The sequence below is a fragment of the Jaculus jaculus genome, chromosome 9 (genome assembly GCF_020740685.1).
Source record: "Jaculus jaculus isolate mJacJac1 chromosome 9, mJacJac1.mat.Y.cur, whole genome shotgun sequence".
NCBI lineage: Eukaryota > Metazoa > Chordata > Mammalia > Rodentia > Dipodidae > Jaculus > Jaculus jaculus.
This window is the reverse complement of record NC_059110.1, coordinates 135,527,438-135,550,055: the sequence shown is the minus strand read 5'-3', so window position 1 is coordinate 135,550,055 and position 22,618 is coordinate 135,527,438. Positions and strand designations below refer to the sequence as shown.

The following is a 22,618-nucleotide window of genomic DNA, read 5'->3' as shown; positions in this document are numbered from 1 at the left end:
TATTAAATGGAGAAAAGCTTGAAGCTTTTCCACTAAAATCAAAAGGAACAAGACAAGGGTGTCCACTGCCCCTCCTTTTATTTAATATAGTACTGGAAGTCTTAGCCATAGCAATAAGGCAAGAGGCACACATAAAAAGGAATACAAATTGGAAAAGAAGAGATCAAGTGATCATTATTTGCAGATGACATGATTCTATACATAAAGGACCCTAAAGACTATACCAGCAAACTGTTAGAGCTTATAAACACCTATAGCCATGTAGCAGGATACAAAATAAAAACACATCCTATGGGCTGGAGAGATGGCTTAGCGGTTAAGCACTTGCCTGTGAAGCCTAAGAACCCCAGTTCGAGGCTCGGTTCCCCAGGTCCCACATTAGCCAGATGCACAAGGGGGCGCACGCGTCTGGAGTTCGTTTGCAGAGGCTGGAAGCCCTGGCACGCCCATTCTCTCTCTCCCTCTATCTGTCTTTCTCTCTGTGTCTGTCACTCTCAAATAAATAAATTAAAAAAAATTAAAACACATCCTAGCCGGGCATGGTGGCACACACCTTTAATCCCAGCACTCAGGAGGCAGAGGTAGGAGGATCACTGTGAGTTCAAGGCCACCCTAAGACTCCATAGTGAATTCCAGGTCTGCCTGGGCTAGAGTGAGACCCTACCTCAAAAAATCGAAAAACCAAAAAAAAACAAAAACAAAAAGATTAAACAGTTTCAGAGTAAATGAAAAAGGTGACTAAGCACTTATAAAAACAAAACAATTACATATTTGTTTTCTAAACTATATAAATGTTCTTTATATGTAATTTACTATTTATTTATTTTTCAAGTTTTGGGGAGGTGGTGATGCTATGGAAACAAATCCAGGGCCTTGAGCATGCTAGGAAAGTGTTCTACTGGACATAGAACTGTATCTCCTAACCTAAAATATTATTTCTTTTCTTTTTTTTTTTGGTAAGAAAACCTGAGAAATCTTGCTGGAACTGAGCTGATCACCTCCTCCATGTAGAAGAGCTGACAGAAAGCTGGAAGAAGACATTCTACATGCAATTCAATGGGAGAAAGAGAAATCACCAGTGAAGATACTCAACAGTGGACATTGCAAGCCTTATAATTGACCAGCCAGGCCAAATGAGCCAACGGGTGCAATCGTGGCATGTCTGTCATGGTGGAAACCAACTGCTCTCCAATTGGACTGGAGGCCCACTCCATGGGAGGGAATACATCCCTGATACTGAAAACTTAAAACAGGGGTAGTCATGAGCCCTAGGGGTCTAATATCTGCTGTTGTCTGGCCAAATGTATATACTATGCTTATCAAACTGCCCAGTAAGCACTTCTGTTAATGTTCATACCCTTATATTAATGCTACTCTCACTTTTGGTTGAAAATCTTCTTTTCAGATGGCAGTGACCTTGGAACGACTCAGAAGGTATCACAGTGATGGAAAGAAATGACTGCAGTGCTCAGTACTGCAATATCTCTATCATGCCTTCCAAGGCTCAGGGTCTAATGTGGAACAGGTAGCAGAAAGAATTTAAGAGACAAAGGAAGGGCAGGACTCCATACAACATGCTCTCTCCAGACACAAAATGGCCTGGATATCTATGGCCTCACAGTGCCTGACACTACCTGTACAAGACCATCATAAGAGGAGGAAAAGATCAAGACATCAAAAGTAAAAGAGAAGACTGATTAAGATGGGGAGGGGGTATGATGGAGAGTGGAGTTTCAAAGGGGTAAGTGGTGGGAGGGAGGGTATCACCATGGGGTATTTTTTATAATCATGGAAGTTGTTAATAAAAAAAATTAAAAAATATTTTTTTTTATGTTTTGGTTTTTCAAGGTAGGGTTTGGCTCTGGCTCAGGCTGACCTGGAATTCAATATGTAGTCTCACGGTGGCCTTGAACTCATGGCGATCCTCCTATCTCCGCCTCCGAGTGCTGGGATTAAAGGCATGTGCTACCACGCCTGGCTCAAAAAAACATTTTTAATTAATAAAAACTTAATAAAAAAGAAAGAAAACCTGTTCATTTATTTATTACAGATGGACACAGGGAGGGAGGGAGGGAGGGAGAGGGAGAGAGAAAGACAGGGAGGGAAGAAGGGAGGGAGAGAGAGAAGGAAACAATGGGTGCACCAGGGCCTCCAGCTACTGAAAATGAAATCCAGACACATGCACCACCTTGTACCTGGCTTAATGTGGGTCTTGGGAAATCAAACTAAGGTCCTTTAGCTTTGCAGGCAAGTACCTTAACCGCTAAGCCATCTCTCCAGCCCGAGATTTATTTCTAAAGTAGTCAGTGCGAAACAGCTTCTGTTTCTATCTTCCACATAGGCATAATTCTTCTCTATTTTTTTTTCTTTTTATTTATTAGTATTTTATTACAAAAGGTTGTATTCTTTAAGACTTCTAGTTTATCTATTTCTCCTATGTTCATTCTAACATTTTTATTTATTGATTTGACAGAAAGAATAGACAATGAGAGCCTCTAGCCAATGCCAAGAGAACTCTGGACACATGTCACCTTGTGCATCTCACTTTATTTGGGAACTAGGGAACTGAACCTGGGTCATTTGTTTTAAATTAAAAAAATAGAAATTTCCAGTACAGATGGTGCCTGAGAAACACGCCAAAGCAGCCTCTGGGAAAAAAGCAAAAGCAAAAGCAAAAATAAAAATAAAAAAACTAGAAGACCAGGTGGCAGATCTGTACAGTCCAACAAAGAGAAAGACTAATAGGAAGGTATAAATGGGAATTTCAAGATATTCAGGACACTATAAAAAGATCAAACATAAGAATTCAGGGGATAGTAGGAGAAGAATTTCACTCAAGGCATAGTGGGCATTTTCAACAAAATCATAAAAAACCTTCCCCCAAATAGGAAACGAGATGCCAATGCAGATACAGTAAGCCTTGAGAACACCAAACAGACAAAACCTCGAAAGAACCTCTCCTCACCATATTATAATTAAAGTACCAAACACACAAACCGAAGAAAATATATCCAAAGCAATTAGAGAGAAAAATCAAGTCAATAAAAAAGGCAAGCCCATCAGGATCACAGCAGATTCCTCAACACAAACTTTCAAAGCCAGAAGGGCTTGAAATGATGTATTCCATGTTCTGAAAGATAACAACTGTAAACCAAGGTTATTTTACCCTACAAAGCTATCCATTCAAATAGATGGAGAAATAAGGACATTCCACAACAAAAGCAGGCTAAAGGAATATTTGAAGAAAAACCAGCTCTACAGAAAATACTTGAAAGGATCCTTCATGCTACAGAGAAAGAAAAGCACACATATAAGGAACCTGAAAAAAACAAACCATACGCAGACCAAAAATGAACCCAACATGGCTCAGGGAAATCTTGCGGAAGAGGGGGCGGAAAGAATGTCAGAGTTACATGTTGGGTCATGATTTGCAGAGACATTCATCATACTAATAACTGGGGGCTATCTCCACAATGCACAACCCATTTTCATTAACAAGGAGGGTCTAATGGGAGGGGGTAGATCACAGATGAGCCTAAATAATGGTACCAAACTGCCTAACTGCCTGTATTCACTGAAATGAAAACTAATAAATTAAATTAAAAAAAAAAAAACCCATACTCAAATACTAGTTAATACAAGAGCACAAAGGTAAAACTTGAAGAGCTACAAAACAAGAAAAATGGTAAAAATAAACACACAACTTTCAGTAATAACTCTAAGTATCAACAACCTCAATGCCCCCAACCAAAAGACACAGGTTTGCAGACTGGGTTAAAAGGCAAGATAATTTGTTGCTGCCATTTCTACAAAAGATGGACATACTCTTAAGGTGAGAGGTTAGAAAACAGTGTTTGAAGCAAATGGGTCTAGCAAACAAGCAGGGGTTGCAATCCTAATATCTGACACAGTAGACTTCAGGCAAATATTAGTTAGGAAAGATAAGGAAGATCACTTTATATTGATTAAAGGCACACTCCAACAGGAGGACATTATAATCCTAAACATATATGCAACTAACATGGGGGCCCCCAAATTTATTAAATGAATGCTATTAGAACTAGGGTCACAGATAACACCAAACACAGTTGTAGTGGGTAACTTCAACACCCCACTCCCACCAATTGACAGGTCATCCTGGCAAAAAACAAACAGAGAAGCACCTGGATTAAATGAGGTCAAAGAACAAATGGACCTAACAGATATATACAGGACATTTCATCCAAATGCTGCAGAATATACATTCTTTGCAGCAGCACATGGAACATTCTCTAAAATAGAGCATAAATTAGGACACAGAGCAAATCTTAACAAATATAGGAAAATTAAAATAATTCCTTGCACTTTATCTGGTCACAATGGGATTAAACTACAAATGAATCACGTGAAAAGCTACAAAGCATACACAAAGTCATGGAAACTAAACAATACACTACTAAATGATGAATGGATCAATGGAGAAATCAAAAAGGAAATTGAAAAATTCATAGAATCAAATGATAATGAGAATAAAACATAACAAGACCTTTGGGACACAATGAAGGCAGTCCTAAGAGGGAAATTTATAGCTTTAAGTGCCTATCATAAGAAATTAGAAAGGTCACAAGTAAATAACTTAATGCTTTTAGAAAAAGAAGAACAAGGGAAACCAAAAATCAGTAGACAGGAAGAAATAATAAAGATTAGGGCAGAAATTAATGAAATAGAAGCTAAAAAACAATCCAAAGAGTCAATGAAACAAAAAGTTGGTTCTTTGAACGGATAAACAAGATTAATAAACCCTTAGCAAATCTGACCAAAAGAAAGAGAAGAGACACAAGTTAATAAAATTAGAGATAAAAAAGGCACCATCACAACATATACCAAAGAAATTTTTAAAAATCATAGGAATATGCTATAAGAATATATGCTCTACTAGTTTGAAAAACTGAAAGAAATGGATGATTTCCTTGATCTATATGACCTACCAAAATTAAATCAAGATGAGATTAGACACTTAACTAGACCTATAACAAGTATGGAGATCCAGCCAGTTATATCTCCCAACTAAAAAAGTCTAGGCCGAGATGGATTTACTGGTGAATTTTGCCAGACCTTCATGGAAGAATACCAAAGCTTCTCAAACTTTTCGATAAAGTAGAAAAGAAAGGAATACTACCAAACTCCTTCTATGAAGCCAGCATCACCCTGATACCAAAGCCAGACAAAGATAGAACAAAAAAGGAAAATTACAGACCAATCACCCTCCTGAACATAGATACAAAAATTCTCAACAAAATACTGGCAAACAGAATGCAAGAATATATCAGAAAAACCATTCACCCTGACCAAGTAGGCTTTATCCCAGAGATGCAGGTATGGCTCAACATGCACAAATCGATAAATATAATATATATTATATAGATGGACTGAAGGACAAAAATCACATGATCATCTCATTAGATATAGAAAAAGCATCTGACAAAATACAACATCCAAGCTGGGCGTGGTGGTGCACGGCTTTAATCCCAGCACTCAAGAGGCAGAGGTTGGAGGATCGCCATGAGTTCAAGGCCATTCTGGGAATGCAGAGTGAATTCCAAATCAGCCTGAGCTAGAGTGAGACCCTACTTCAGGGGGAAAAAAAAAATCCAACATCCCTTCATGATAAAAGTCCCACAGAGACTGGGAATAGAAGGATCATACCTCAACATAATTAAGGTTATTTATGACAAGCCTACAGCCAACATAATACTAAATGGGGAAAAACTTGAAGCTTTTCCACTAAAATCAGGAACAAAACAAGGGTGTCCACTGTCCCCACTTTTATTCAATATAGAACAGGAAGTCTTAGTCATAGCAACAAGGCAAGACACACACATAAAAGGGATACAAATTGGAAAGGAAGAGATCAAGTTATCATTATTTGCAGATATGATTCTATACATAAAGGACCCTAAAGAATATCCCAGCAAACTATTAGAGCTAATAAACACTTGTAGCCATGTAGTAGGATGCAAAATAAACAGAGAAATCAGTAGCCTTCCTATATGCTAAAAACAAATACACAGAGGATGAAATCAGAGAATCATTCCCATTCACAATTGTATCAAAAGTAGTAATAATAATAAAGTACCTTAGAATAAACCTAACCAAGGAAGTGAAGAATCTCTCCAATGAAAACTTTAAAACACTCAATTGAGAAATTGCAGAAGACACTAAGAAATGCAAAGGCATCCCTTATTCTTAGATTGGAAGAATCAAGATTGTGAAAACCACAATCTTACCAAAAGCGATCTATACATTTAATGCAATCCCCATCAAAATTCCAATGGCATTCTTCACGGAAATAGAACAACAATCTAAAAATTCATTTGGAGCACAAAAAACCTTGTATATCTAAAACAACTTTGAGCAACAAAAATAAGGCTGGTGGTATCACCACACCTGATTTTAACCTCTATTACAGAGCCATACTAACAAAAACAGAAGGGTACTGGCATAAAAACAAATACGTAGATCAATGGAACAGCATAGGACAGATGAGATGTTAAGTACAGATAGCTACATCCACCTGATCTTCGACAAAAATGCCAAAAAATACTCAATTGGAGAAAAGACAGCCTCTTCAGCAAGTAATGCTAGGAAAACTGGATATGTGTCTGTAGAAGGATGAAAATAGATTGTTATTTCTCTCCATGCACAAGAATTAAGTCCAAATGGATCAAAGACCTTAATATCAGACCTGAAACTGAAACTGCTAGAGGGAAAACTTCAACATACTGGTCTTGGCAAAGACTGCCTGAATATAACCCCAATTGCTCAGGCAATAAAACCACAGATTAGCCACTAGGATCTAATGAAATTACAAAGATTTTATATGCCAAGGACACTATGAATAGAGCAAAGAGGCAACAGGAGAAAATCTGCCAGCTATACATCTGATAGAGGATCAATATCCAAAATATACAAAAATCTCAAACCTAAACAATAAGAAATCTATTTCTTCCTTTCTCTCTCCCTCTCTCAAATAAATAAATATTTTAAAAAAAAAAAAAACAGTAAAGCTGGAGAGATGGCTTAGCAGTTAAGGCACTTTCCTACATAGCCTAAGAATGCATATTTGAATCTCTAGGTCCAATGTAGCCAGATGCAGTGATGCATGCGTGAAATGTCACACATGCACACAAGGGGTTGGATGCATCTGGAGTTCATTCACAATGGTTGTAAAGCCCTGGTGTGCCCATTATCTCTCTGTGTCTCCTTTCCTCTCTCAAAATTAAAGTAATAAAAATAAATAAATTTAAATTTAAAAAAGATTAAACATGGAGCCAGGTGTGAGGGCACACACCTTTAGTCCCCGCACTTGGGAGGCACAGGTAGGAGGATTGCCGTGAGTTCAAGGCCAACCTGAGACTACTGAGTTGAATTCCAGATTAGCCTGGGCTTGAGCAAAACCCTACCATGAGGGAAAAAAATAATAAAATAAAGTAAGAGAGAGAGAATAAACATGGCCTGGAGAGTTGGCTTATTGTTTAAGGCACTTGCCTGAAAAACCTAAGGACCAGTGTTTGACTCTCTAGGTCCCAGACAGGTCAGAGGCACGAGGTGACACAAGCGCACAAGGTCACACATGCACGGAAGATGGCACATGTGTCTGGAGTTTGACTGCATGGCTAGAGGCCCTGGCATGCCACATCTCTCTGTCTCTCTCCCATTTAAAACAAAGTGGGGGTGGGGGGAATAGTTTCTTGGACTTGCCTCAAAAATAAATAAATAAGAGTAAACAGAGCCTGAGTGCTTCATCTTAAAATTAAAAACCAAAAACAAAACAAAACCCGCCGCACATTCTGAGCTACGTCAAGATAAAACTGAAATACCTTCTAGGCACTGGCTGTCAAATCTCACTGCAGTGGACAATTAATAGAAACTGTGTGTGATGGTCAGAATCAGATGTATCTTCATAAACTCGTGTGTTTTGAATTCTTGCTCCCCAGCTGGTGACAACTTCGGAGGTGTAGCCTGGCTGCAGCAGGTATGTTGTCGGGTATAGGCTTAGGGGTGTTACAGTCAGCTCTTTCTTGCCAGAAATCAGCTCACTCTCTTGCTGCTATTTTCCACCTGAGATGGCAGAGGTAATGTCCAGTCTCTGTTCACGCATCCTCGCCCCTGCCATCTTGCAGTTTACTCTTAAGACTATACACCAGAGCTGGAGAGATGGCTTAGTGGTTAAGCGCTTGCCTGTGAAACCTAAGGACCCCAGTTCGAGGCTTGATTCTCTAGGACCCACGTTAGCCAGATGCACAAGGGGGCGCACACGTCTGGAGTTTATTTGCAGTGGCTGGAAGCCCTGGTGTGCCCATTCTCTCTCTCTCTCTCTCTACCTACCTCTTTCTCTGTTACTCTCAAATAAATAAATAAAAATGAACAAAAGTATTATTTAAAAAAAAAAAAAGACTATGGTGGCGCATGCCTTTAATCCCAGCACTCGGGAGGCAGAGGTAGGAAGATTTCCATGAGTTCAAGGCCACCCTGAGATGACAGAGTTAATTCCAGGTCAGCCTGGACCAGAGTGAGACCCTACCTCGAAAAACCGAAAAAAAAAAAAAAAAAAAGACTATACACCAAAATAAAAACTTTCCTGCCGTCAGCTGCTTTTGGTTGGGTGCTCTGCCCAAGCAATGAGAAGGTAACTATAGTACTTTGTACTTTTTATGAGAAATATATACCCAAAGAAGTTGCTGCTACTGTTCTGGTTGAAGAATGAAAGGTTTGAGTAATCTAAATCAGTTATGAGAACAGCAAATAAGATTCTACCATGAAGCAGGGTATCCTGACCCATGGTAAATATGACTGCAACTGAGATAAGGAGTGTCTCTGTCATAGTCCAAAGAGCTGTGGCAAACACATAATGGATGCCAGCCAGAGATCTCAACAATAGAAAAAGATATTCCTAAACTGACGGAGTCTAGCAAGTCCCATAGTCTGGGGCCCAAATGAGCTAGCAAAATCTGTGAACAGCTCATTCCCTCTAAAGAAAAAGTCTGCTAGTATGTTGTTAGACCAAAGCACCTAAACTCCAGTGTTTTGTTACCCTGTATCCTGCAACATAAATGCTGGCATATTGCTCTGAAGAAAGAGCACACTAAGGAAACTAAGGAGGAGGCTGCAAAAGATGCTAAACTTTTGGCCAAGATGATGAAGGAAGCCCAAGAAAAAATGCTAGGCACACAGCGCCAAGACATATTCTAAGTCCAGTCAAAAACAGCAGAGGATAAAAGAGACTCAGTATGGGAAGAAAGAAAGAAAGAAAAGAGAGAGAGAGAGAGAGAGAGAAAGAGGGAGGGAGGGAGGGAGGGAGGGAAGGAGGGAGGGAGAGAGAAAGAGAGAAGGAAGGAAGGAAGAAGAGAAAGAAGGAAAGAAAGAAAGAAGGAAAGAAAGAAAGAGAGAGAGACAGAAAGAGAAACACAGATAAATGAAGAGACTGTCAATGTGCTCCCCAGCACTCATGTATGTTAAGGCTGATAAAGAATCACACACACCTGTGAACCCAGCATGCTAAAGCCTTTGGGCTATTTAACTCTGATGTTTGTTTGCAGTGGCAAGAGACCCTATCTCAAACAAGGTAGAACAGATACCTCAAAGCTGTCCTCTGACAATGCACACACATACACACATAAATTGATTTTAAAATCATTCATAGCTACTTTCAAATGTAACATTTTAAACCAATTCTACAGTTCTACGTGAAATACAACTCCACATACTTATTTCTCTAACATGAATTCAAACATTAAAAACTACAAAATAAGATTTACAATTTAAAGCTGGTGTTTGGAATGAAAATATCTTAGTTCCTTCTGAGATTCCCTCAGAATAAAGGAAAATACCCAAATATTTATCACTTTACTGTTACTGACTACAATAAATATTTCTACAACATGCACACAATCCAAATATATGTAACTGGTACTTGCTATCACATATCTTACTTACTCTTAGTACTTACTCTTAATAAATCATCTATTCTTCCTTCCTTCTTCTCTAAGTCAGAATTCTTACTGTTTTCTAGTGCAGATATTTTTTCTATTGTGAGGTCAGACTAGAGAGGCAAAAGGAAAATTTTGAATTAGTCATAAAATATTACATGCCATCATATTTTTCTCATTACTTTTCTGCAAACAAAAAGAAGTACTTGTTAACATAAATAGGTGGGATAGCTCCAGAAATTCAAACTGCTTTCATCACCCCACTCTTTTAACCCTTAGCAAAACCCCACTATACCTGTACTCAAAAACATGTTAGTTCTGGAATCAAATATACAAATTCTCTAGCTATTGTTCAATGAATGATACAGAAAATACAGTGCTTTAGAAATGAAACTAACTTTTAGTAGAAAAGGACATATAAGAAAAGACATGATACAAATTTCTAAGTCACAAACACGCCATCTAGTGGAAGCACGTAGAAAGTAGAAGGGCAGAAAAGTAGAGTATTCAACTATGTATATTCAATTACCCAAACACTGGTGGTTCCAGTAAAATTAAAATGTCAAAAGGCATGGAGGGACTACAGACCTTCTGTGTCATTAAATCTATTCATGAGCATACCTCTGCAGCGCATCAATGCCCGACCTACCTGGGTCTGTCTGTGCTGGATGGAGATCTGTTTTTGAGAGCTGCAGGAATGCTCTGTGTTACCAGATCCTGTAGAAGAGGGGCTGTTTTGCTGAGCCTATAATAAAAGTATATTACCAGTAACAGGAAGGTATTACATCTTTCTCCGCAAACATTTGTAAGAATGGAAAAAATTACCTCTATACAACAAATACAAACCTTTCTGATGAAAAACATCATGATCATAATAAAAGTAAAACAAGTCAAACAGGAGACCCAGGAATAAATATGGTGGCTTGGTTCATGTCTCTTTCTTTTTTTGGGGGGGGGGTTCAAGGTAGGGTCTCACTTTAAACCATGCTGACCTGGAATTCACTCTGTAGTCTCAGGGTGGCCTCAAACTCACGCCAATCCTCCTAACTCTGTCTCCCAAGTACTGGGATTAAAGGCGTGAGCCACCACGCCCGGCTTGGTTCATGTTTCTTTGTTTGTGTTCTTTTTTTGTGTTCTTTTTCTTTCTTTTTAAAATTTTTTCTTTTCTTTTTTTTCAGGCAGGGTCTCACTCTAGCCTAGGCTGACCTGGAACTCACTTTGTAGTCCTAGGAACAGCTTGAACTCACGGTGATCCTCCTACCTCAGCCTTCCAAGTGCTGGTATTGAAGGCATATGGCACCATACCCAACCTATTTATTTTTTAATATTTTGCTTATGTGTGAGGAGAAGGAGACAATGGGCACACCGGGGCCTCTAGACACTGCAAACAAACTCCAGATGCATGCTATACTTTGCACGTCAGGCTGTATGTAGAAATGAATCTGGGTTGTTCTCCCTTGCCATCATGGAGCTTAGCTTACCCCTGAGTCTATAAGCCAAAATAAACCTTTTTTTCCCCCAAAAGCTGCTGTTGGTCAGGTGATTTCTTCCAGCAATGCAAATATGTCTGCAACATGTGGGTATCGGGGAATCTAACCCAGGCCATCAGGTTTTGCAAGGAAGTACCTTTAGTGGCTGAGCCATCCTTCATGGCCCTATTTTATTTGTTATTTGTGAATCTGTTGTTGGTGCTTTTCTTGGTAGCACTAAGGATCAAATCTAGGTGTTTTCACATGCGAGGCAAGCACTATAACACTCACCTACACCATTAAGCTACCTTTATGTGCTTTAAGTTTGTATAATTCAACCATTCAGGAATATATTCACAGTGACCCTTTAAAAAATCACCTAATAGGGCTAGATATATGGCTCAGAGGTTAAAGGTGCTTGCTTGTAGAGCCTGAAGACCTATGTTCAATTCCCTAGTACCTACATGAAGCCAGATGCATGAAGTGGCATATGCATCTGGAGTACGTTTCAGGAGGCCTATATTCATTCTCTGCCTCTGTTTCTCTCAAATAAATAAACTTTTAAAAACTCACCAAACATACTATGACTCATGAGAGCCATAAATGGAAATACTGTTGATTCTTCAGATAATGGGAAAACAAAAGCGGTTGCAGGGTTGTACCATAATGGAAGAACCTGTGGCTCACATACATAAGGCCCAGAGTTAAATGCCAGGCAGCATAAAATTAAAAAAAACAAACAAACAAAAGAAGGAAAACAATGAGAGAATAAAATTATCAATTTCTGATAGCTTCTCTATTTCTTGTTTTTAAAATATTTTTATTGGCCTGGAGGGAAGGCTTAGTGATTGAGGCACTTGCGTGTGAAGTCTAAGGACACAGGTTTGACTCCCCAAAACTCATGTAAAGCCAGGACTTTGTCTGCAGTGGCTAGAGGTCCTCTTGTGTGCCCATTCTCTTCTCTGTCTGATAAATGAATAAATTTAAAAATATATTTTTATTCATTTGCAGAGAGAGAGAATGAGAATGGGCACTCCAGAGCCTCTAGCCACTGCAAACAAATTCAGTTTCTATAGTCTTTTAGTCTTTTATTATTACTATACTATATTAGCAGTGATAAAACCATTACCTGCTAAGCAAGTATAAGCTAAATGCAGCAAGATTGTTGTCCCATGTAATCCTTCTAAATTCCTATTCAGTAATCATTACTTCCATTTCATAGATAACTATAATTCAGAATTAGCATTTCTGCTAATACTGAACTACTACTAAGTGGGGGAGATGAGAATTGTGAGTTGTGTGCTCTCAAGGATCAGCACAGACCAGTACTTCCAACTTATAAATAAGCTGAAGAGTTCATATCCATGATTTTATTATTTAAGAATCTCTACAGCCTTGTAAAGTGGCAGTTTTACTAAGTCTATTTTCTTTACTGTTTTACTGGTTTGTTTGTTACACGGGTCTCTCTATATATTCAGGCTTGATCGAAAAACCAAAAAACAAAAGAAAAAAAACCAAACTTGTGGTCCTCCAGCCTCTACCTCCTGAGTGTTAAGATTAGAAGTGTGCGCCACGCCTGACATACTGTAAGTTCACTTTTATGGTCAAGCCTCTACCTCCTGAGTGTTAAGACTAGAAGTGTGCACCACGCCTGACGTACCGTAAGTTCACTTTTATGGTCAAGCAAGGACTACTTTTTTATTTTTCCACTTTCAGCCCAGGCTGACCTGGAATTCATTATGTAGTCTCAGGGTAGCCTTGAACTCTCAGTGATCCTCCTACCTCTGCCTTCCAAATGCTGGGATTGAATGCACCACCACACCTGGCAAATGACTACTTACTGAGTACTCCTCATGTCTAAACAGAAGGTTAAGGGTTAACAGTATATGGCCAAAGAAAACAAAACATAAGCCACCAATTCTTTTCTGTTTAAAGAAGATAAATATTTCAAGGGAAAATTTATCTGGTGGTACAAGCCTGTAATTCCAACTACTTAAGAGGCTGAGGCAGCATGATCACAAATTCAAGACCAGCCAGGGTCATTCAATAAAACTTTGTCTCAAAACAAAAATAAAGTGGCTGAGGATATAGCTCAGAGGCAGAGTACCTGCCCAGCATATGCAAGGATGTGCTAGGTTCAATCTCTAATTCCACAAAAAAGGAATACTCAATAAATATCTGTTGGAAGAAATTGTTGGCCCAGGCATGGTGGCATGTGCCTGTAATCCCAAGCACATGGGAGGTGGAAGGATCTGGAGTTCAAGATCATGCTTGGCAACTAGTACGTTTGAGGCCATCCTGGTCCACAGCAGAGCCTATCTCAAATACCAAATAAGTGGCTGGAGAGATGGCTTAGTGGTTCAGGTGCTTGCCTGTGAAGCCTAAGGACCCAGATTCGATTTCCTAGGACCCATGGAAGCCAGATGCACAAGGTGGCACATGCATCTGAAATTCATTTGCAGTAGCTGCAGGCTTTAGTGTGCCCATTCTCTTTCTCTTTCTCTTTCTCTCTCTCTCAAACAAAAGAGGAGGGGTTATGATGGAAAGTGGAGTTTCAAAGGGAAAATGGGGGAAGGGAGGGAATTACTATGGGATATTGTTTATAATCATGGAAAGCGTCAATAAAAATAAATACATATATACCAGAAGTCAAATGCCAAATATAAACTATCAAATTAACAATTATGATAACTGCAAAATTGTAATTAGGAGAGGTATTCAAAGAGTGTATCAGTATAGTAGGGTATAACATGTGTGGTGGTTTGATTCAGGTGTCCCCCATAAACTTAGATGTTCTGAATGCTAGGTTCCCAGCTGATGGAGATTTGGGAATTAATGCCTCCTAGAGGGAGTGTATTGTTGGGGGCCGGCTTATGGGTATTAAAGCTGGTTTCCCCTTGCCAGTGTTTGGCATACCCTCCTGTTGCTGTGGTCCACCTTATGTTGGCCAGGGGGTGATGTCCACCCTCTGCTCATGCCATCGTTTTCCCCGGCCATCGTGGAGCTTCCCCTCGAGCCTGTAAGCCAAAATAAATCTCTTTTTCCCAGAAGCTACTCTTGGTTGGGTGATTTCTACCAGCAACATGAACCGGACTGCAACAACATGCATAATAGGTTATAATTTAATTTTCTGGTATGGTAGATTAAGCCAAAGACCTTCCTACAGGTAAGTATACATCATACCACTCACTAGCCAAAAAATTATAAAAACTAAAATCATAATAGTACCAAGAAATAAGGAAGCCAGACTCAGAATTTGGGAGTACTTTTTTTTAAAATATATAAGAGAAAGAGAGAATTGGCACACCAGGGCCTCGAGCCACTGCAATTGAACTCCAGACACCTGTGCCACCTTGCATGCATGTGCAGCCTTGCGCACTTGCATCTCCTTGCACATCTGGCTTATGTAGGACCTGGAGAATCAAACATGGGTCCTTAGGTTTCGTAGGCAACTGCCTTAATTGCTAAGCCATCTCTCCAGCCCCAGGGTACTATTTTTGAAATAGGATGTACCTTTTTAGAAGCTCTGGCTGACCTAGAACTCATAGTTCTGCCTCTACACACATCAATGTACCTACAGATGGATTTAAAGATTAGAAATTCTAAAAAACTTAAAATTCAGAACTGGACATGGTGGCACACACCTTTAATCCCAGTACTTGGTAGGCAGAGGTAGGAGGATCGCTGTGAGTTTGAGGCCACCCTGAGACTACACAGAGTTCCAGGTCAGCCTGGGCTGGAGTGAGACCCTTCCTTAAAAAAAAAAAAAAAAAAAACAAAACTTAAAATTCAAAGAAATAATTCCAAAGTGGTTTGAATCAGACTAGTAGAGAAATGAAATAAAGAAACTTAACACTTCAAAGAATCAGTAGTCAAAACAAATCATATCTCTGCAAAGGAGCTCAAACAGAGCTCCAAACAGGTATACATGTATTCAAACCAGGAGGGATCCATGGAAGAATGACAATACAAAGCTATACATTTAAAAAAAATCTATACTTGCTGGTTATGGTAACTCACACGTTCAATGTCAGCAGTCTGACTGCTGTGAGTTGGAGGCCAGCCTGGGACTAGAGTGAGTTCCAGGTCAAGCTGGGCCAGAATGAGACCTTATGCAAAAAAAAAAAAAAACTAAAAAGAAGCCGGGCGTGGTGGTGCACGCCTTTAATCCCAGCACTCGGGAGGCAGAGGTAGGAGGATTGCCATGAGTTCAAGGCCACCCTGAGATGACAGAGTTAAATCCAGGTTATCCTGGGCCAGAGTGAGACCCTACCTCAAAAAACCAAAAAAAAATAAAATAAAATAAAAACAAAAAAACTAAAAAGAATCCAGGTGTGGTAGTGCATGCCTTTGAAATTCCAGGTCAGCCTGGGCTAAAACAAGACCCTACCTCAAAAACCCAGAAAAGCCAGATGTGGTGGTGCATGCCTTTAATCCCAGCACTTGGGAGGCAGAGGTAGGAGGATTGCCTTGAGTTCAAGACTACATAGTTAATTTCAGGTCAACCTGGACCAGAGTGAGAACCTCTCTCAAAACAAAACAAAACAAAACAAAAAGGCTGGAGATGGCTTAAAGGTCTTAAGTGGCTTACCTACAAAGCCAAAGGACCAAGGTTTGCTTCCCCAAGACCCACGTAAGCCAGATGCTCACAGTGGCACATGTGTCTGAAGTTTGTAGCAGCTGTAAATCCTGACATACTCATTCTCTCTCTCAAATCTGTAGGTAGGTAGATAGATAAATAAAAACATTTAACTTCCCCCTACTAGCCCAAGAAAACCTCTACACTACCAGGACTGGGAAGATGGTTTAGTGGACAATGCGCTCACCACTACAAACAGAGCACTGAGGTTCCATTTATTTCCCAAACCCCACATAAAAAGCTAGAAGCTGTGGGACACTGCTTTAATCCTAGCATATTGACAACAAAAGGTGGAGACACACCTTTAATCCCAGCACTTGGGAGGGAGAGGTGGGAGGATTGCTGTGAGTTCAAGCCTACTTGAGAGTACATAGTGAATTCTAGATCAGCCTGGGCTAGAGTGAAACCCTACCTCGAAAAGTATATCATACATTTTCTTCATGATAAAACACTCAAGGGGATGGGGTGAAGCCTTGGTCTGGACCTCCAAAACCCTGGCCACTTCTTCAAGTATAACACCCTGATGTGTGGAAAGATGTATGCTGCCACACACACAGATGGAGACCCCGTGGAGATGCGGGACCACGAGACGGCTGCCAAGGAGAGCTGCCAGCCCTATGAAGTGTTCCAGGACTATGAGTAGCCTAGGTGGAGGGGAGGAATTTGAACTCCAGAGAGTTGTTGCTGGTTAGAATTATTGTACTTGGAGACTTATCACTGGGCTAGATTGTTGTACTTGGAGCTACAGAGTTTGGGGTTTGATCTGTTTAAATCATGTATCGCTTGAATAATTCTTTGCTATGCCCAATGCCATCTTTTGCAGTGAGTGTTTATTCTGTGACATTATGGGTCCTTTTGGGATTTTGTTGGCATTATGGCTCAGTTAAAAGGTCTCAGACTATGGGAATGTTTGAATATCACTGGGATTGATAAAGACTATGGGACATTTAAAGTTGGACTGAATGCATTGCATTTTACATCATGGATGGTTATCAGTTTATGGGGGCCAAGGGCGGAATGTGCTGGTTTGACTCAGGTGTTCCCCTTAAACTTAGGTGTTCTGAATGCTAGGTTCCCAGCTGATGGAGCTTTGGGAATTGCTGCCTAGAGGGAGTGTATTGCTGGGGTGGGTTTGTGGGTGTTATAGCCAGTTTCCCCAAGTCAATGCTTGGCACACTCTCGAGATGCTATTGTCCACCTTATGTTGGCCAGAGAGTGATGTCCACCCTCTACTCATGCCATTGTTCCCCCTGCCATCATGGAGCCTCCCCCTCAAGCCTATAAGTCAAAATAAACCATTTTCCTACAAGCTGCTCTTGGTTGTGTGATTTCTATCAGCAATGTGAACCTGACTGCAACAACACCTTTAATCCGAGTACATGGGAAGTTATGGTACAAGGATCACTGTGAGTGCAAGGCCAGCATGGGCCAGTGTGAGACCCTGCCTCAAAAGAACAAAAAGAAGCCAGCACTCAGAAGGCAGAGGTAGGAGGATTGCTGTGAGTTCAAGGGCACCCTGAGACCAGAGTAAATTCCAGGTCAGCCTGGGCTAGAGTGAGACCCTACCTCAAAAACAACAACAATAATAGTAATTGTTATTATTCAACCTGGGTATGGTAGTGCATGCCTTTAATCACAGCACTTAGGAGGCAGAGTTCAAAGCCTGCCAGGGCTAGAGTGAGACCTACCTTGAAACCTCTCCCCCCCCCCCAAAAAAAAGATCAATACTTGGGCTGGAGATATAGCTCAGTGTTAGAGCATTTGCCTTGCAAGCATGAGGTGTGTTTAATCTCCAGCATCACATTAAAAATGTGCTGGAAGGCTGGAGAGATGGCTTAGTGGTTAAGCACATGCCTGTGAAGCCTAAGGACCCCATTTCGAGGCTCGATTCCCCAGGACCCATGTAAGCCAGATGCATAAAGTGGTACATGCATCTGAGTTCATTTGCAGTGGCTGGAGGCCCTAGCAGGCATTCTCTCTCCCTCCCTCCCTCCCTCCCTCCCTCCCTCCCTCCCTCCCTCCCTCCCTCCCTCCCTCCCTCTCTCTCTCTCTCTCTCTCTCTCTCTCTCTCTTTCTCTCTACCTCTTTATCTCTCTCTTCCAATAAATAAAAATATTTTTTTAAAAAATGTGCTGGAGAGCCAGGCGTGGTGGCACACGCCTTTAATCCCAGCACTCGGGAGGCAGAGGTAGGAGGGGCACCATGAGTTTGAGGCCACCCTGAGACTACATAGTGAATTCCAGGTTAGCCTGAGCTAGAGTGAGACCCTACCTCGAAACACCAAAAAAAAAAAAAAAAAAAAAGTGCTGGAGAGATGCCTTAGCAGTTAAATCATTTGCCTTGAAAAGCCTAAGGACTAGGTTCAACTCCCCAGAAACCACATATGCCAGATGCATAAGGTGGCATACATGTCTGGAGTTTAGTTTAGTTTACAGTGGCTAGAGGCCCTGGTACACCCATTCTCTCTCTCAAACAAATAAATAAATAAAATATTTAAAGGAGGGGGGGGGGCTCTTGCCTCTGCAAAACTAACTATAGATCATGTAGCACTTCGTGAATCTGGCTTTATGTGGGTCCTGAGGAATCAAACCCCAGCCAACCAACTTTGCAAGTAAATGACTTTAACCACTGAGCAATCTCCCTAGTCCTTACATGTTATATATGTTTGTAACATATAATTAGAGACTATTCATTGTTATCATGAACAATTAGTTAACCTCACCACTCTTATCAATTAAGAATGCCTTAATTACTGGTGTAGTTTTTAAACCCTTAGCAAAACAGATCAAAAGAGAGAAGTCCCAGCAGTCAGGAGGCAGATGTAGGAGGATTGCTGTAAGTTCAAGGCCAGTCTGGAACTACATAATGAATTCCAGGTCAGCCTGAGCTAGAGCAAGACCCTACCTCAAAAAAACTCATCCTGGGCTAGAGAGATGGCTTAACAGTTAAGTGTTTGCCTGTGAAGCCTAGGGATCCTGGTTAGAGGCTCAATTCCCAGAACCCACGTTAGCCAGATGCACAAGGGGCACCTGAAGTTCGTTTGCAGTAGCTGGAGGGCCTGGCGCACCCATTCTCTATCTATTTGCCTCTCTCTCTCTGTCCATCGCTCTCAAATAAATAAATAAAAACAAACAACAAACAAACAAAAAGACATTAAAAAAAAACCTGTCCCACCAAAAGAATGCCTTAATTCGTTCAACATATAATTAACATTGAGTTCCTATCAGAGCTAATCCCACAGGCTACTGAAGATTCAGAACTGAGCAAAGTCTCTGACCTGACAGTTTACTCCAGGGGGAAGAGTGAGATAAATACATTATGTCAGTTGACCATAAGACTAAAGACAAAATCAAAGCAAGGGGTGGGGCAGGTAAGCAGGCTTTGGAAAACAGCACCTTTAACTGAGCCATCTCTCCAACCCAGGACTTTTTTTTTTTTTCCGAGGTAGGGTCTCACTCTAGCCCAGGCTGACCTGGAATATACCCTGTAGTCCTAGACAGGCTTCAAACTCAGTGATCCTCCTACCTCTGCCTCCAGAATGGTGGGATTAAAGGCATGCATGACCACACCCAGCTACTTGTTTTGTTTTGTTTTTTTTTTTAATTTTTTTTTATTATTTATTTATTTGAGAGCGACAGACACAGAGAGAAAGACAGATAGAGGGAAAGAGAGAGAATGGGCGCGCCAGGGCTTCCAGCCTCTGCAAACGAACTCCAGACGCGTGCGCCCCCTTGTACATCTGGCTAACGTGGGACCTGGGGAACCGAGCCTCGAACCGGGGTCCTAAGGCTTCACAGGCAAGCGCTTAACCGCTAAGCCATCTCTCCAGCCCGGTTTTTTTTTTTTAAACCATAAAATTGATAGAAACTTGCCTGCTTTTCTAAAATATTATCTGTCACCTGTTAATTCATAATATTTGTTGTATATTACCTTTAACTTGTTCCCCTTTCATTATATTACTAAGGTTATATCCTGGCTGGAATTATTGAGAAGCAAAAACAAAAAGAAGTATATAAAAGTAATCAGGCCTTTGGTTTTTACACTGTTTCCACATTTCTTCTTCATCCATGATCACCTGGTTACTCCTTTCTGCAACATAATACTGCAGCTAGAACATCTGCATTTCCTCTGACAGCCTGAGTGTAAGTAGCTGATAAGACTGAATAGATAGCTCTTAAATGTACCTACTCCATGTCCAAGAGCTCCTACCTTTTTAGTTTACACTAGGGGTCAGAGTTCCTGTCTATTAAAATTCTGGGTATTTAACTATGTGCCCACCATGCAGTGGACATTCAGTAAGTATATGTAGAAAAAATAAATGGAGGGCTAAAGAGATGGCTTAGCAATTAAGACGTTTGCCTGAGAAGGCTAAGGACTCATGTTCAACTCTCCAGGTCCCATGTAAGCCAGACATAGTGATGCAAACATGTAAGGTCATACATGCACTCAAGGGGGCACACACATCTGGAATTCAACAGCCGTGGCTGGAAGCCCTGATGGGCCAATTCTCTCACTCTCACATTTAAAAAAGGAGTCTGGGGCTGGAAGAATGGCTTAGCAGTTAAGGCATTTGCCTACAAAGCCAAAGGACTCAGGTTCGATTCCCCAGGACCCATGTTAGCCAGATGCACAAGGGGGTGCATAGGTCTGGAGTTCATGTGCAGTGGCTAGAAGCCCTGGCATACCCATTCTCTCTCTCATACCCTCTTTCTCCCTCCCTTCTTCCCTCTTACTGTCAAATAAATAAATAAAACATTTAAAAATAGTCTGTTGGGCTTGCCTCAAATAAGTAAATAAACGGAACACCATTCAGGAGGTAGTTTATAATGCAAAAGAACAAAAGAGGAGTTGGCTGTGATGTTTCAAATCTTTAGTTCCAGCTTGGGGCTGAAGTAAGAGAATCAGCAGTGAATTGGAGGCCAGCCTGGACTATAGAATGAGTTCCAGGTCAGCCAGGGAGAAAACAAAAAAGAACAAGAGGGTTACCCATTTTTCCCAATACCCTCTCTACCATGGGGAGCTTTCCTTTCACTAAAACCTTGCTTGTCCTAAAAACAACAAAAAGAACAAAAAGCACACACACACAAAAAAACCCTCCTTACCATCCAAGGTTTTGCCTAGGAAAGTCAGATCTAATTGAAGATCACTGAACAACAAATATGCAATGATATACATTATTATAAGAGTGTTTCATGCTGTCCTCACTTTAAATAACATTTGAATACGTGTGGGGTTTTTGTTAATGTTTAGAAACAGAGTCTCCTGTATCCAAAAGCTGGCCTGAAAGTTGCTAGGTAGTGAAGGATGACTTGATCTTCTGATCCTCCTGTCACTACCTCCTAGGGCTGGAATTACAGGCACCGACCACCTTGCTAGGTTTTATGCAGTGCTAGATATCAAACCCAGAGTTTTACATATGCTGGGTAAGTACTCTACCAACTGAGCTACTACCCCAGTCTAAATACTTACTCTCTAAAAAGGAAGAAATTGAAAGGAGCAAACAGAATAGTTATAATAAAAGTAACCATAGTAATAATTAAGAGTGAGGGCCAGACGCAGTGGCTCACACCTTTAATCCCAGCACTCAGGAGGCAGAGGTAGGAGGATCACCATGAGTTCAAGGCCACCCTGAGACTACATAGTGAGTTCCAGGTCAGCCTGAGCTAGGGTGAGACCCTACCTCGAAAAAAATCAAAACAAACAAACAAAAAGAGTGAGAAGGAAAGTTAGTGAGTGCCCCATGAATCACACACATCTCTACATAATGCCTGCCTATATGTTAGAACAACACGAACTCAAATATTAGCTTATGTAAGTAATGGTTGGAGTTTGGAGATCTTATTTTTAGGTATATGAATATTTTGGTAATCATGAAAGTTAATATATATGTTCTATGTTTCATATTCTCCTTCCCAATGTGTATGAAGACATTTTTAAAGAAACAGTCTTATTAGGAAGCTTGAACCACAAGGGGCTGAGAAAAAAAGTATAATGTCTTCAGAAGTAATAAAACATGGCAAATACAAAACAAGAAAAATATCATCATCCCTACTAAATAAACTGACTTCATCAAGTAACTTTAGGATAAGCCAGCCATAGTGGTGTAAGCCTGCAATCCCAGAACTCATGGGCAAATGGAGGAGAACTGTTGTGATTTTGAGGCCAATTTGGGTTACGGAATAAGTTCCAGGTCAGCGTGGTCTACGGTGAGTCCTTACCCCCCAAAAAAGTAGAGACAGAAATAGAGACAAGAGTGGTAGGTAGGTAGATTAATTAACTATAAGACAATAAGCATCTTAAAAACTTTAGCAGCCAAGCTTGGTGATGCGTGCCTTTAATCCCCGCACTCAGAAGGTAAAGGCAGGATTGCCTGAGTTCAGGCCTGGGACTATACAGTGAATTCCAGGCCAGCATGGGCAAGAGTGAGACCCTACCTCAAAAATTAAAAAAAGAAGCTGGGAAAAAAGAAAAAAAAGCAGCAGCAGCCAGGCGTGGTGGCACATGCCTTGAATCCCGGCACGTGGAAGAAGTAGAAGACGTAG

At 40.6% G+C, this 22,618-nt stretch overlaps 1 protein-coding gene across 3 annotated transcripts in view; it reads right to left on the bottom strand.

Annotated features, from left to right (window-relative positions):
• The window catches only part of Tlk2 (tousled like kinase 2), a 123,611-nt gene that overhangs the window by 47,655 nt on the left and 53,338 nt on the right, over positions 1–22,618 (bottom strand). For all 3 annotated transcript variants that reach the window (XM_045158796.1, XM_045158795.1, XM_045158797.1), the window contains 2 exons: positions 10,618–10,713; positions 9,989–10,081 (listed from right to left, as the gene is read on the bottom strand). In XM_045158796.1, the coding sequence (XP_045014731.1) occupies positions 9,989–10,081; positions 10,618–10,713 (189 nt within the window). The remainder of the gene's footprint in view (positions 1–9,988; positions 10,082–10,617; positions 10,714–22,618) is intronic.